This window comes from Pyrus communis, chromosome 5 (genome assembly GCF_041283825.1).
Source record: "Pyrus communis isolate YQ-2024b chromosome 5, ASM4128382v1, whole genome shotgun sequence".
Taxonomy (NCBI): domain Eukaryota; kingdom Viridiplantae; phylum Streptophyta; class Magnoliopsida; order Rosales; family Rosaceae; genus Pyrus; species Pyrus communis.
In genome coordinates this window covers 29245685-29259188 of record NC_142569.1, presented here as the reverse complement: position 1 = coordinate 29259188, position 13504 = coordinate 29245685, and the positions used below count along the sequence as shown (strand labels likewise).

At 38.3% G+C, this 13504-nt stretch overlaps 1 protein-coding gene and 1 long non-coding RNA gene across 3 annotated transcripts; one reads left to right on the top strand and one right to left on the bottom strand.

The window, feature by feature from the left end:
* Positions 1-3311: 3311 nt before the first annotated feature.
* On the bottom strand, positions 3312-5339 carry LOC148697097 (uncharacterized). Its single transcript, XR_015962085.1, has 4 exons — positions 5143-5339; positions 4633-5059; positions 4466-4532; positions 3312-3491 (listed from the first exon to the last, which is right to left on the bottom strand). It is a non-coding gene; the product is annotated as an uncharacterized LOC148697097 (long non-coding RNA).
* An 806-nt stretch (positions 5340-6145) lies between these two features.
* Positions 6146-12275, top strand: LOC137726627 (DNA replication licensing factor MCM4). 2 transcript variants are annotated; one of them, XR_015963053.1, is made up of 19 exons: positions 6146-6270; positions 6407-7063; positions 7192-7320; positions 7409-7490; positions 8003-8135; positions 8217-8288; positions 8380-8502; positions 8587-8700; positions 8823-9035; positions 9125-9223; positions 9605-9765; positions 10068-10164; positions 10271-10432; positions 10792-10872; positions 10958-11036; positions 11134-11270; positions 11356-11409; positions 11519-11707; positions 11828-12275. XR_015963053.1 is itself a non-coding variant. In XM_068465567.2 (18 exons), exons 1-18 carry the CDS (start codon positions 6234-6236, stop codon positions 11594-11596), a joined length of 2508 nt encoding a protein of 835 aa, XP_068321668.2. In that variant the 5' UTR covers positions 6146-6233; the 3' UTR covers positions 11597-11810. The 2 variants fall into 2 exon arrangements, 1 of the variants encoding a protein (XP_068321668.2); XM_068465567.2 differs by lacking the exon at positions 11828-12275 and having other exon boundaries at positions 11519-11810.
* The last annotated feature ends 1229 nt before the right edge of the window (positions 12276-13504 follow it).

Genomic DNA, 13504 nt, shown 5'->3' with positions numbered 1-13504 from the left:
AAAGCCTACATTCAAGCCTAAACACATGCCAAGGCGCAAGATCGATGAAGAATATATTTACCAACATGCCATGCCATGGTGTTTAAGTCGGATATTCACGCCAAGCTCATGCTTATTCATCATTCCATGCTTCCTTAGCCACAATTCATGCTAAGCCCAAATCACATATTCGGGGCTTGCCAAGTAGATTGTGGTGTGGATGGTTACAGAAGGTTATTAGGCCTACATGGAATTGAGGCATGGAAGACTTTGAGTTGCTTGGGAACCAAAACATGCAAACCCATATCCTTTGTATTTCACGCATGCATCATTGAGAGAGAACTAGCCTAGTTTATCCATTTCCCTAGTAAGCCAACCCCCTTAGTTAGGATTAAACTAGATTCTTTCATTAAATGAATGTTAAGCCTAGCAAGTCAGACATTTAATGCTGACTTTCCCTTCCCAACCTGCACAGATAACAAACGCACAAAAGCCGTGAAGCGCGCTACCAGATTTAGCGCATGCGGAAGACTGCCCTGGGAAAGCCGCGCCTCGGAAGTAGAAATTTGCAGGTCTCAACAGTGCAACTAGTTTACACCAAAATGGAAATAATAGGATAGTTAAGGAGAAAGGAAAGGAAGACCAAGCCACAAAGGGATATTCCTTTGAAACCTAAAAAATAAGTCTTCACTTACATAAGGAGGGAGAGAAGCCATTAGAAGGGGATTCAGATTAATAGAGATGATGAGATAGAGAAAACATAGTGAGAGATAACCACCCAGGAAGAAGCCCATAAAGTTTCATTTTAGTCCAGAAGCATACTCCAAGACTCAGGCATCACCATTCATGCAACCTTGGCAATTTCTACAAGCCTTCTATCAAACATCTTAACCATTAGAAGCCTTGTTAACACCCTAGGAAAGCCCAAAATATGTAGCTATGCATGCCATGCAACCATGCCAACCTTCTCTCTCTCTGTCTTATGTAAATTGATAATCTTCTAGCTTTCACACCACGCTTCACTTAAGCAAGTCATTATCTTGATCTTTCATGCTATCTTCAAGCCGTTGATGTTACCCGGGTATTTTTTTTAAGACAAGTTAACTCTTTCGAGATATTCCAGGACTTGTTATGAACCTGTACCAAGGGAGACAAGATGACGTTCTCAAAGCCCAAGTCCACCTCGACCTAAAAGTCCCCCAACAGCGAGAATCAAACATGTGACCTCTCACTTACAAATGAAGAGGAATACTAATAGATCGTAATACTAAGTGGCCATTCTAGGTAGTTAAGTGAGGAAAATGGCCACTTAGTACTACGATCTAATGGTATTCTTCTTCACTTGTAAGTGAGAGATCTTAGGTTTGATTCTCGCCAAAAGACAACTTGAACCACATTATTATGGCTAGCCCATTGCGAGGCTTAGGCCATCTTCAATGGAGATGGCTATAGGGCTATAGCCTATAGGCCAAATTTCAGCCCAAAATGCTCCAAAACCCAACCCAACCAGCCTAAGTTTCAGCCCTTTGGCCATCGGGTTAGGCATTGTTAGCCAGCTAGCCCATTTGCTAGGGCTAGTCTGTCAACACCCAACAGCTACTTGACATCAGCTAGCCATTACTAGCTGACATCATGTAGCCCTTGGGCCCTTTTTTTTAATTTTTTTAATTTTTTTTATTTTGAAAGGATGAAATAAAAAAAAATTAAAAATCTATTTATTTTTTTCCTATAAATACTTAAGCCATTTCTACATCATTTCTCACATCCATTTCATCATTCCATACCATCTTATCTCATTTTATTTCAATTCTTCACATTCTATTCACCTCAAACACTCTTTTCATACACATCTCTTTCTTACATCTTCCAATAATCTAAATTTAAAATTTTTAATATTTTTTTTTCAAATGGCCACATCTTCAACCAAAGGAAAGGCTGGGACCCGAAAAGAAGATGAAGCTTTTTGCAAGGCTTATAGATGGGTCTCAGAAGATAGTATCAAGGGTATTTCATAACCAAGTGAAGGCATTTGGACTCGTACGTCCAAAAAGCACTATGAGTTCTATGAAGGCACCACCCAACCGAATCCCATAAGTTCTTCATGATGGAAAAAATAACTTCATCCAAGGTTGAACAAATGGCATATAATGGCTGAAGGGAGACATGCAAGCGGAGCCAACCTATATGACGAAGTAAGTGATTTCACAAGTTCTTTTAAATATTTAATTATATTACATTTAATTCCATAATTTTTTTTTTATTTTTGTAAATATTTTTTCTAGGAACGCCAAGCGGAGCAATGTATGTGGATGACATGAAAAAAAGCCTTTATTCATCAAGGTTGTTGGGAAATTTGTAAATGGTGGGCGTTATTTCAAGATCCACCTCAAGAAAATTTTGGTTCTACACCAATGATTGGAAATGTTTCCAGTAATACAGTTGGGGATGAAGAAGTATCTCCTGTCATAGAAGAAAATATGTCTCTAGTCAATATTCCATACCTAGGATTATGGGACGAAACAAGGCTAGAAAATTGAAGGAAATAAGGAAAAGGAGGAGTTAGCCTTTCGAGAGGAAATGACATCCTCATTACGATTTATAGTGGAGTAAAATGTCATTGCCATGGAAGAAAAGAAGTGGAGGCACATAATGGGCCAAACAAATACGAGAAGAGATGGATGATAGGAACATGGAAAAGGACACCACGAATTATATTCCAATGGGTAAGGCATATTTTGAAAGGAAAAAGAGGGAAATTATGGCCCGATGGGAGTTGTTTTCAACATCCAACTATACTTTTACAATGGCAGATGAAGATCATTATTTTAATAATCTTTAATATCTAAGTTATAACCTTTAATATCTAAGTTGTTGTAGTTTTACTATTTAAGTTGTTGTAGTCTTTAATACTTAAGTTGTTGTAGTTTTAATATTTAAGATGTTGTAATCTTTAGTATTTAAGTTGTTGTAGTTTTAATATTTAAGATGTTGTATTTCAATTAAGTTGTGATCTTTGAATTAATGTCTAAGTTGTTAACCAATAAGTTAGAGAACAAACTTAATTCAATTGTTGAATTAATGTCTAAGTTGCTGTAGTTTTAATATGTAATTTAATTCAATTAACCAATAAGTTAAAGAACAAACTTAAAAATAATAAGTTATCGAGAAGCTAAAATATAGTCATTTCGGTTGGATATGGTAAATAAATATAGTCTCACATTGTTCATTTAAAAATAATTTTTTGTAGTACTATAATTCTGGACGGGGATATATTTAGTCTTTTCGGTTGGAGATGACCTTAACCCACTCCACCACTCCCTTAGATGACACACCCCGTCCCGAAGGAGGGCATGTTGGCCGTCACGTGAGAGTGACGTAACCATTTACACAGTACGGAAGCTTTAAAGATACAATTTCTAAGATGAAACACCCAAAGGTGAGTCCTAATTTTTGTCCATTCTGTCAGAACACCGTTGGATTCCTCGTAGCCACCAAGCTCTGATATCTTAAACCTGGAGGGGCGCAAAACAAAGTTGAGTGGGTCAGCAAAACAAACTTATTCAGAAACTTCTTTTCTCTTTGAATATACTAACCCCTCGCCGTAAAACAAGTATAGTTTCCCAGAAAATAAACATATATACGTACGTATAAATATGCCAAATATGCTCAAGGGTATATCAATCATGCTCAAGAATGTGCCATGTCAAAGCCTCATAATGATATGCAAGTGCTCAGGTATAAATCACATCAATAGCATAACATCTGGCAGCCGGAGTCACCTAACGTGACCTGTACGGCTGCATATAGAGCTTAAATCTCAAACTCAATAACTGAACAACTGAACCTGCCCACGAGTCGGAACCACCTAAAGTGGTCTGTACGACAGGCCTGGGTGTAATACATATGTACGCTCTAGTGCTACGATCACGTGAAGGCTGTGCGAATAATCGCGGGTCACCTACGAGTCGGAACCACCTAATGTGGTCTGTACGACAGGACTGTGCACCTAGCTTGGATCCAAGCTGAGCATGTGGTGCGGGAGGTGAACATCACGTGAAGGACTGTGCCCTGCTCAGGGCGGGAGCACTAACACCGGGGGTGCAGGTTATGAGCTTTCAATCACATCTCAATCATATCACAATTATATCTCAAACATATCTCAATCACATTTCATACGTATATCAACTGTATTTCATACGTATTTCAAATGTATTTTATACGTGTATCAATTGTATATCAAATGTATTTCATACGTATATCAAATGTATTTCATACGTATATCAAATGTATTTCAAATGTATTTCAAAGGTAGCTTACCTGGGCCTCCTCAGCACCATGCAACAGTATGCATAATTATGGTAATGCACATATTAAAATATGATGCATATATGACAGGATATTTAATTCGTATTTCTTTTAAAATACGTTTTCTGGGAAATACGTCAAGCATACGTATATATATACTGAAAAATAACTGCCCACTCACTGATAAGTAGCCGGTTCGTAACCCTCACGCCTAGTTTGGTTACATTCGTCGTTCGTACAAGTTTCACCTATAAAAGAATAATTATAAAATCATCATTTAAACGCACATACACAAACATTCGTCAATAACTTTCTCATACGTTGCTCAATTTGGTTGTGTGAATATACCACGGTGATCTACACGATGTCACGAACACGTGACAATTTTTAGAACTCAATTTGGAGCTCTCACGCGCCCTCATGCGCCCTGTATACGCGCTGCCCACGCGCACGTCTTCTTCCTCGCGTCGCCGGACTGGTTTCGCCGGAGGTGGGTGTTTTGCCGGAATTTCTGGGTAAACTTCAAAGTGTCATAACTTCTTCATTTCTTAACCATTTTCGACGTACTTTATATCAAAATGAAGGTATTGACGAGACGAACACATCCATACCTTCCTCGACCCCTAACTCGGCGTGGATTCACCAGAAAAAGCCCCGAAAGCTCCGGCCAAACTTTGAACTTGTCGTTCTCCGTGTTCTTACGTCCAAACACTTCCAACGAACTACTTCAAGCCTCCTTAGGACCTCAAGAAGCTTCCTATAAGCTTGAAAAGTCCTAAAAATCAACGAATAAAAAGTTGATGAATAGTACCTAAACCGGAGTTCGTATTTTCGACGCGAAAACGTTATAGTTCTTACCTGAAATTGGTATGGTTGGACTCGTATCGTCGAAACGAAGAAGATGGTGATTTTATTTTCGTCGATCCGTGAAGTTTTGAAGAATTGGTGTTGTTGCCGTGTGTTTGAGAGTGAGGGAGAGAGAGAGAGCTTGACGGGGAGAGAGGAAGAATGAAAAACAGGTTTGAGGAAATCACGGGAAGGAAAAGAAAAAGGAGAAGAAACGTGCAACCCGTGTATGCACAGTGCCCTGTCTTTAATCATTCCACACAGTCAAACAAACCGTCCAACTTTAATAAAGATTTAGGGTAATTAAACACACTTTACACATATGAAAATGTTAATTCGGGACGGGCTGTCACATTAGACCATCTCCAATGGTTGGGCTAAAAGTCAAATTTTTTAGCCCGAAAAATTTAGCTTTTAGCTCAAAAACAGCTTTTCTACTCCAACCATTCTACCCTAAAATTTTAGCCCATGATTATTAAAGAATGAATTTAGGCTATTTTTTTTGTTAAATTAAATTTTTTTTTTAAAATAAATATGTAGACTATCGTAAATTAATTTTATGAACATTTTAATCTAAAAAAATTTAAATTCCGATAAATATTGGGTAGAGTTCACCCCGATTTCTGAGCTAAATTTCGGGGGGAATTTGGCATTGGTTTAGCATTTAGCATTTAGCTCAAAATTTCCCCTTGGGTTGGAGTGCGTTTGGGGGGGAATTTTGGGGGGTAATTTGGCTTTTAGCCCACCATTGGAGTTGACCTTAGGGTAAATAATATCGTTTGTTAAAAAAAAAAATTGAGGAAAATGAGTTTAAAAGGGTAAATTCATAAGTTCAAAAATAAAAAAAAGAAAAAAAAAGAAGAAGAAGGAGTGGGTCTATTGGACTCTACGATCCTTGATCCACCAATTGATTGATGTCGCTCAAACCCATCAAAGTTGAGCCCATAAAACAAAGAAAAAGGCCCATCCAAGCCAACTATATTTATGGCGGGAAAATTATCACATCTTCGCGCCAAAATCCTACCCGCCAAACAAAGCAAACACTCTTTGCTGCCCAAACTCAACCTTCCAAACCCCAACGCTCTCCCCCACTCTCTCTGGCCATGGCTTCCGATTCTTCTCCGGCGGACTTCAACAATGGTAAGCCCCTTCCTTCTTCTCTATTTCTCTCGAAATTCGGTTGTTTTCATGTGTCCGTAAATCTCAAATTCATTTTCTTTTTTCTTTTTCCTTTTTTTTTTTTTTAATTTTATATTTTGATGTCAAATTTCAACAGGGCCTTCTTCTCCTGATGACTTCTTATCGAGCCCAATCGGCAACACCTTCTCATCTCCGGTGGACACCACCCACCGCAGTCGGCGTCGATCCATTACCCCCTTGGAATTTGACACCCCGCGGGCGCAGCGGTCCCGGTTCGCCGCATCCGAAACAACACCAACGGGCACACGCCGCACCAACGGCCATAGTGCTGGCGCTGCCCCGACGCCCTCCTCCACTGACGGTGATGTCCCACCATCTTCTGAAGGCGGCGATGGGTACGGTGTGGACGAGGACCGACCCACATTTGTCTGGGGCACTAACATCAGCGTGAACGACGTTAAGGTGGCGATTGTTAGGTTTTTAAAGAATTTTCGGGATGAGTCGCAGTGGAATACGGAGAGTGAGTACCTTGCAGAAGGGAAGTACATTGAGGCCATCAAGAGAGTTATTGAGATGGAAGATGATTCGCTTGATGTTGATGCACGCAATGTGTTTGATTATGATTCCGACTTGTATGCGAAGATGGTCAGGTACCCACTCGAGGTTCTTGCGATTTTCGATATTGTTTTGATGGAAATGCTGCCCATCATAAACCCGTTGTTCGAAAAGCACATCCAAACTCGGATTTATAATCTCAAAACATCCACCTCGATGAGAAATCTCAACCCATCTGGTTAGTTTTCAACAACTGCTTGTGTTTGCAATCCAATTTTCTCTTTTTGCTTTTGGGTTTTTGTTTGTTGCTGATCAATGTAATGTGTGTATGGAAATATGGACTGACTTGAGTATATGTATTACTAGACATTGAGAGGATGGTTTCATTGAAGGGAATGATTATTCGGTCTAGTTCAATAATACCTGAGATAAGGGAAGCAATATTTAGATGCCTTGTGTGTGGCTACTACTCCGACCCACTTCCTGTAGAGAAAGGTAACCTTGTTCAGATCACATGTTTATTTGCTTAGATTTGATTTAGATTGATTTCTCTATTGTATGCTGAATTTTTTAGTGCAATCAGGGCGAATATCGGAGCCTACAATATGTTTGAAGGAAGAGTGTCAAGCCAGGAATTCCATGACACTGGTTCACAATCGATGCAGGTAATCAAGGGCGACTATCTTTCGTTAAGTTGTTTGAATGTTTGTTCTGCGTAATTTCACCTTTTGCATCTCCAGGTGCCTCCTTTCTTTTTGCAGTTTTTGTTAAACAACCAATGCACTTTAGATATATTTGATTTTATAGTTTTAATGGAACATGGACTCCTATATAAAAATGGGATTTTGAATGCTAACAAATAAAAGATTGACATGAAATAAAAATTTCAAGAGACACAATTGTTTTTAAACTGAAGCAAAGTTCTAAAGATTGTGTTAGTCATGATTGTGGCTGAAATGGGCAAAAATCAAATCTAAAGCCTTTGTCCTATACGTTTAGACTTCGGAACAAGTCAGTTTAGAAAACATTACGACTATATTCTATAAAATACAACTGAAAGGCGAGATAATGTGGAACAATACTTGTGAAATAAACTGATTTGAGAAAGTGATCTTTACAGTTTGAAGTTAGAGTTTTACAAAGAAATCACTTTAATGGGACCTACTTTTTCAATCAGATTTACAGATAAACAGATTGTGAGGCTCCAGGAGACTCCTGATGAGATCCCTGAAGGAGGGACACCACATACAGTGAGTTTGTTGATGCATGACAAACTGGTTGATGCTGGAAAGCCAGGAGACAGAATTGAAGTAAGTCCATATTGTACCCCTTTGTGTGACCCTAAGATACCTATTATATTTCTTTATCTTGAATGTGTTCCTTTCCAATAGGTTACTGGGATATACAGGGCAATGACTGTTAGAGTTGGACCAACACAGAGAACTGTAAAATCATTGTTCAAGGCACATTTCTATCTTCTTTTTTTTCTATGAAATTTCAAGATCTTCACTTTAAGGTGGTCTGGACATAAATTTCCTCTTCATTTGATTGCAGACTTACATTGATTGTCTGCATATAAAGAAATCTGATAAGTCAAGAATGCTGGCGGAGGATCAAGTGGAAGTTGACACTTCCTTGGTTGGAAACTCAGAAGAGATTCTTTTTGATGAAAAAAAGGTAATCAATGTATACTTTCACTTGCAGTCGCATCAGACTTTGCTTGTATTGTCTGTATCAATCATATCCGTGCTGAAATTTCAGGTGGAACAATTGAAAGAGTTGGCAAAACAGCCAGATATATATGATCGATTAACAAGGTCTTTAGCACCAAACATCTGGGAATTAGATGACGTTAAAAAAGGCCTTCTTTGCCAGGTGCTTTAAATGCTTAAACTTTTTATTCTATGAGTAGTTTTGTTGGTCATTTAAAAAAAAAAAGGGTTTTCTGTTTCATTATTTTTCAAAATTGATTCTTATTTTAAATGGCCTAAATGCAGCTTTTTGGTGGGAACGCTTTGAAGCTACCATCTGGTGCTCGCTTCCGTGGTGATATTAATATTCTTCTTGTTGGTGATCCTGGAACCAGCAAGTCCCAGCTGCTCCAGTACATACATAAACTAGCTCCTCGCGGAATATACACTAGTGGAAGAGGGAGTTCCGCTGTTGGATTGACTGCTTATGTTGCAAAAGATCCTGAAACAGGGGAAACCGTATGTTTTTGTTTATGAAAAAAAACTTTATCTTATGGTATTTCATGAAAACACATGAAGTTAAGTGGAATCATTTTATGACTCTTCAGGTTTTAGAGAGTGGGGCCTTAGTTTTGAGCGATAGAGGCATTTGTTGCATTGACGAATTTGACAAAATGTCTGATAGTGCAAGGAGCATGCTACATGAGGTAGGTTATTTTTTTCACTTTTTTCTCAAATATGTGGGAGGAATGTGCAATTTTTGAAATGCTTTTAAACTTCTCTTTTCATTTAAGTTTGGACATTTTGTCTTCAAAATCATGTCGAGTGATATGTGAAGATCCAGATTATATGCTTTCAAGTTTAATATGAGAGTTTGTAGATTCAAATTATATGCTTTAAAGTTGGACATTTTAATTTCATTTTTTGGCTAATCAGAGACACAAGAACAGTATGTCAGTATGCTAAGTGGCATTAAGTATACTACTCAGTATATTATCAGGGACTGCATTCTAGTATTCCTTTGTGTGCAATGCAACTAATTTCCCATTGATGTGGCTTTATTTCTAAATATACTCATACTCCTCCAGGTGATGGAACAGCAAACTGTTTCAATAGCTAAGGCAGGAATTATTGCTTCCCTTAATGCTAGGACTTCAGTCTTGGCTTGTGCAAATCCAAGTGGTTCACGCTATAACCCTCGCTTATCAGTAATTGACAACATACACCTTCCTCCTACCTTATTATCCAGGTGAGAAGATACACATGACATGCTTCTAGAACATTAAAAGGTTCTAAACTACGGCTTAATGATGGTTTTACCTACATTCGTCTAATTTAAAGACATTGTTTGTGAAGAATGTCAAACTGGTTTTTTCTTACATAATTGGTGAAAGTTATCTATTGTGGAATATTGTTGTTAACTTTTTGGTGTAAATAATGTCAAACTTCTACTTGAAAAAAGAATGTCTAACTTGTTTTCTTGGATAGTTTCTGCAAAGTCTTTATTGTTTATGATTTTGAGTTGCTCCTCTGATCATTAGTTTTTCTCAGGTTCGATCTGATCTACTTACTCCTTGACAAGGCTGATGAGCATACAGACAGACGCCTTGCAAAGCATATTGTTGCATTACACTTTGAGAATCCTGAGGTCTGGTGAATTATGAATTCTCTCATCCTAGTGCTATATTTTTTTGGTAAATATTTAAGGACTAATTTTAGCACATATCTTGTTTACTCCATATCTCCAATTGCAGAGTGTACAGCAGGATGTCTTAGACATTGCTACGTTGACCGCATATGTGGGCTATGCCCGAAAGCATATTCACCCACAATTGTCTGATGAGGCTGCTGAAGAGTTGACTAGAGGTTATGTTGAGTTGAGGAGGAGAGGAAATTTTCCAGGCAGTAGCAAAAAGGTAAATTTACATCAATCTTAGTACAAGGTACACTTCATATATATTCTAGGTCCAGAAATTGTAGAAGAATGTTCACATAACATATAGTTATGCACTTTTGTGACAATATTTTCAAATGACGTATCATTTTTCCCTATCAAGTGAAGATTCATTTTGAGATTTCTTTAATTCATCTCTTTCTTTGGTGCAAAATGTTTTTTCTCGTTATTTGCAGAATACATTGGTTGGTGCTTTTGACCTAGATCTCCAAATAAATTTGTCATTTCTTGCATCAATCAATGTGGTTTTATTTTCTTTAAATAAAAGGTCAAAAAGCTGGGATGTCTATATCATATTCAATTAACTGATTATTTTGACAGGTGATAACAGCAACACCCAGGCAGATTGAGAGTTTGATACGACTTAGTGAAGCTCTAGCTCGCATCCGTTTCTCAGAATCGGTTAGCAAAGACTGCATTGTATCTTAGCAGTTCACATGTATTTATCTGGAATAAAATCAATAAAATTATGGCCCGATGCATGCAGGTTGAGAAGCATGATGTTATTGAGGCATTTCGGCTTCTGGAAGTTGCAATGCAGCAATCGGCAACTGACCACTCCACAGGTATTTACAGCATTTGTGTCCACTTTTTTCTTAATTCTACTTTTCCTGAAGACAAACACAGCTTAACATCATGTTTTACTTGTGCTTTGTTCTTAAGGAACGATCGACATGGATCTTATCACCACTGGAATTTCAGCAAGTGAAAGAATGAGACGAGAAAGTCTGGTATCATCAGCTCGTAACATAATTATGGAAAAGATACAACTTGGGGGACCCTCAATGCGCTTGTTAGAGGTGTGCTTTATTTACAAGATGTACAAACTAGACTCAGATAACTATCTTATAAATAACATCTTAATGTGTTTAATATGTCCTGCAGCTGCTGGAGGAGCTGAAGCAGCAGAGTTCTGGCAGTGAACTCCACCTCAACGATGTAAGTATATTCCTCTCTCTCTCTCTCTCTCTCTCTCTCTCTCTCTCTCTCTCTCTCATACAAACACAGAATTAGCATGCTGATGGCTATGCATTTGTTGGCATCTCAGCTGAGGACTGCAATTACGACACTAGCAAGTGAGGGATTTGTGGCTTTTGTTCACGGTGACAGTGTCAAAAGAATATGATGAGAGGAGACAGAGAAAGAAGAAATGAGTGACTTGACATTGGTTTTTTTAGTTGCCACAGTTAAGTGGGACCTTAAAACAACTCGAGATGTTCCAGTGTTGTTTTTGCAGGTGATTATTGTGCGTGTAAATTATTTTTGTAGCCAGTTTTTGTTGGTTGGTCAAGTGGTTTAGTTGAGCTAACTACCCCATCAATATAACTCGTTCATGACAAGTGGTTGATTGTTACAGAATTTGTCTTCTCGCCAATTAGCTCGTGGTAGTTGTCTTCACGTAGTTGGTTAAAGTCTCGTGTTCACAAGCTGTGACAGTTGCTAGGTTCTTGAGAACAGAAGCAAGAAGAGAAGGCTTAAATCGATATTTCGCTGACTCCAAATGGCTTACACACCCACTTGAAGGCCTAACTTTTTATTAACCTTTAAGAAGTTTCCTTTCCATGAAGTAGCAGCCAAGCGATGAGGCCAATCTAACATTGGCATCCACGAATGCAATCAGCTGCCAATTTCATTTGGTAGATGAATTCACTAATGAATCCAAAGACCACTTAATGAAATATCACTTGGTACTACGGTCTAATCATATTTTTCTTCGCTTGTAAGTGAGAGGTCTTGGGTTCGATTCTCGTGCAAAGATGAATTTGAACTACATTATTTTTAGCTCATTGTGAGGTTTAGTTCAATCCCCCAACTCTTTAATATAGATAATATTGTTTGTTTAAAAAAATAAAAAAATAAAAAAAAAGGACAAACTTAATGAACTAATATGTTGTCTTTATTTGATTAGTTCCATAAAACATAAAAAAAAAAATATAAAAAAATGGTTGTTTTGAATAAGCTCACGTGATTGCTGTCTTTGACAGCCATATTATTTATTTTTCTTGGCGTTTCTTAATTAAGATTTTGAATTGAAATTAGGAACAAAAATTGGGCGGCAGGACAATTTTTAATTGTTCTTTCCCCATCTCGATGGAATCTATGATGTGTTAAGTGATTGAGAAGTTTTTACTTCATTAAAAAAGAACCAAAATGTGGGAGCGTATTTTTATTCCGGCGTGAATTGACGAAAATCTACATACATAAAAAAAAAGACAAACGAAGTTAGATTAACACTAATGCGACGTTAGTTAGGGCTCCTAGCTTTTTGGGATGGATGTAACCCAAAGAGGTGTGGCTTGCAGTTGCCTAAATAATATTGTTCTTCAAAATCAAATAGCAAATGGATCGACAAGGTGCAATAGGAAAACAATCTTCAAAGTTGAATGGGAAAGCAATCTTCTTCTTTGATGTCCAAGTTGGCTTGAGAGATTTATTTCCTTTGGGATTCCAACAATGTGTGACATCCCGTCCCGGGATTATTAAACGCACGTGTGAAATTACCTTTTTGCCCTTAGGTTGTTTTGTCACGTTGTGGGTTGTTTTGTGTGGTGTGGCATGTGTTGGACCACACACACACACACTCACACACACAGACATTCTTCCCCTCCCTCTGTCTCTCTCCCCCGTGCCTCTCTCTTCCTTCCCGTTATCACCATACGTACGGACAAACACCAAAACCACCCAAACCATCACGGATCGAGGAAACCAAGGACACCATTCAACTCGTGAGGACAAGGGGAGCACGACCATAGCATTTTCAGGTAAGAACTTCGACGTTATCACGTCGATATCGCGAGGTCCGTTTTGAGCACTGTTCATGCAACATTAATTTACTTAGTTTTTGGACATTTGAAGCTTGTAGGTGTGTTGGTGAGGTCCTAAGGAGCGTCGGAGTAGCTCGTTGGACGAATTTGGACGTCGGGAAGGCCTAGTTCGAAGTTGGCCGGTTTTTGAGTTTTGAGACAGGTATGATCGCGTAACTTTTAGCCTTTAAAAGTGGTCCAACGTGATTCTACTAGTTTAGGGCTTTCTT

Coding starts and splice junctions, on each gene's coding strand:
- LOC137726627 (XM_068465567.2), top strand. CDS start 6,234: ATGGCTTCCGATTCTTCTCCGGCGGACTTCAACAATG. Junction 7,321..7,408: donor CCCACTTCCTGTAGAGAAAG/GTAACCTTGTTC, acceptor TAGTGCAATCAG/GGCGAATATCGGAGCCTACA. Junction 8,289..8,379: donor CTGTAAAATCATTGTTCAAG/GCACATTTCTAT, acceptor ATTTGATTGCAG/ACTTACATTGATTGTCTGCA.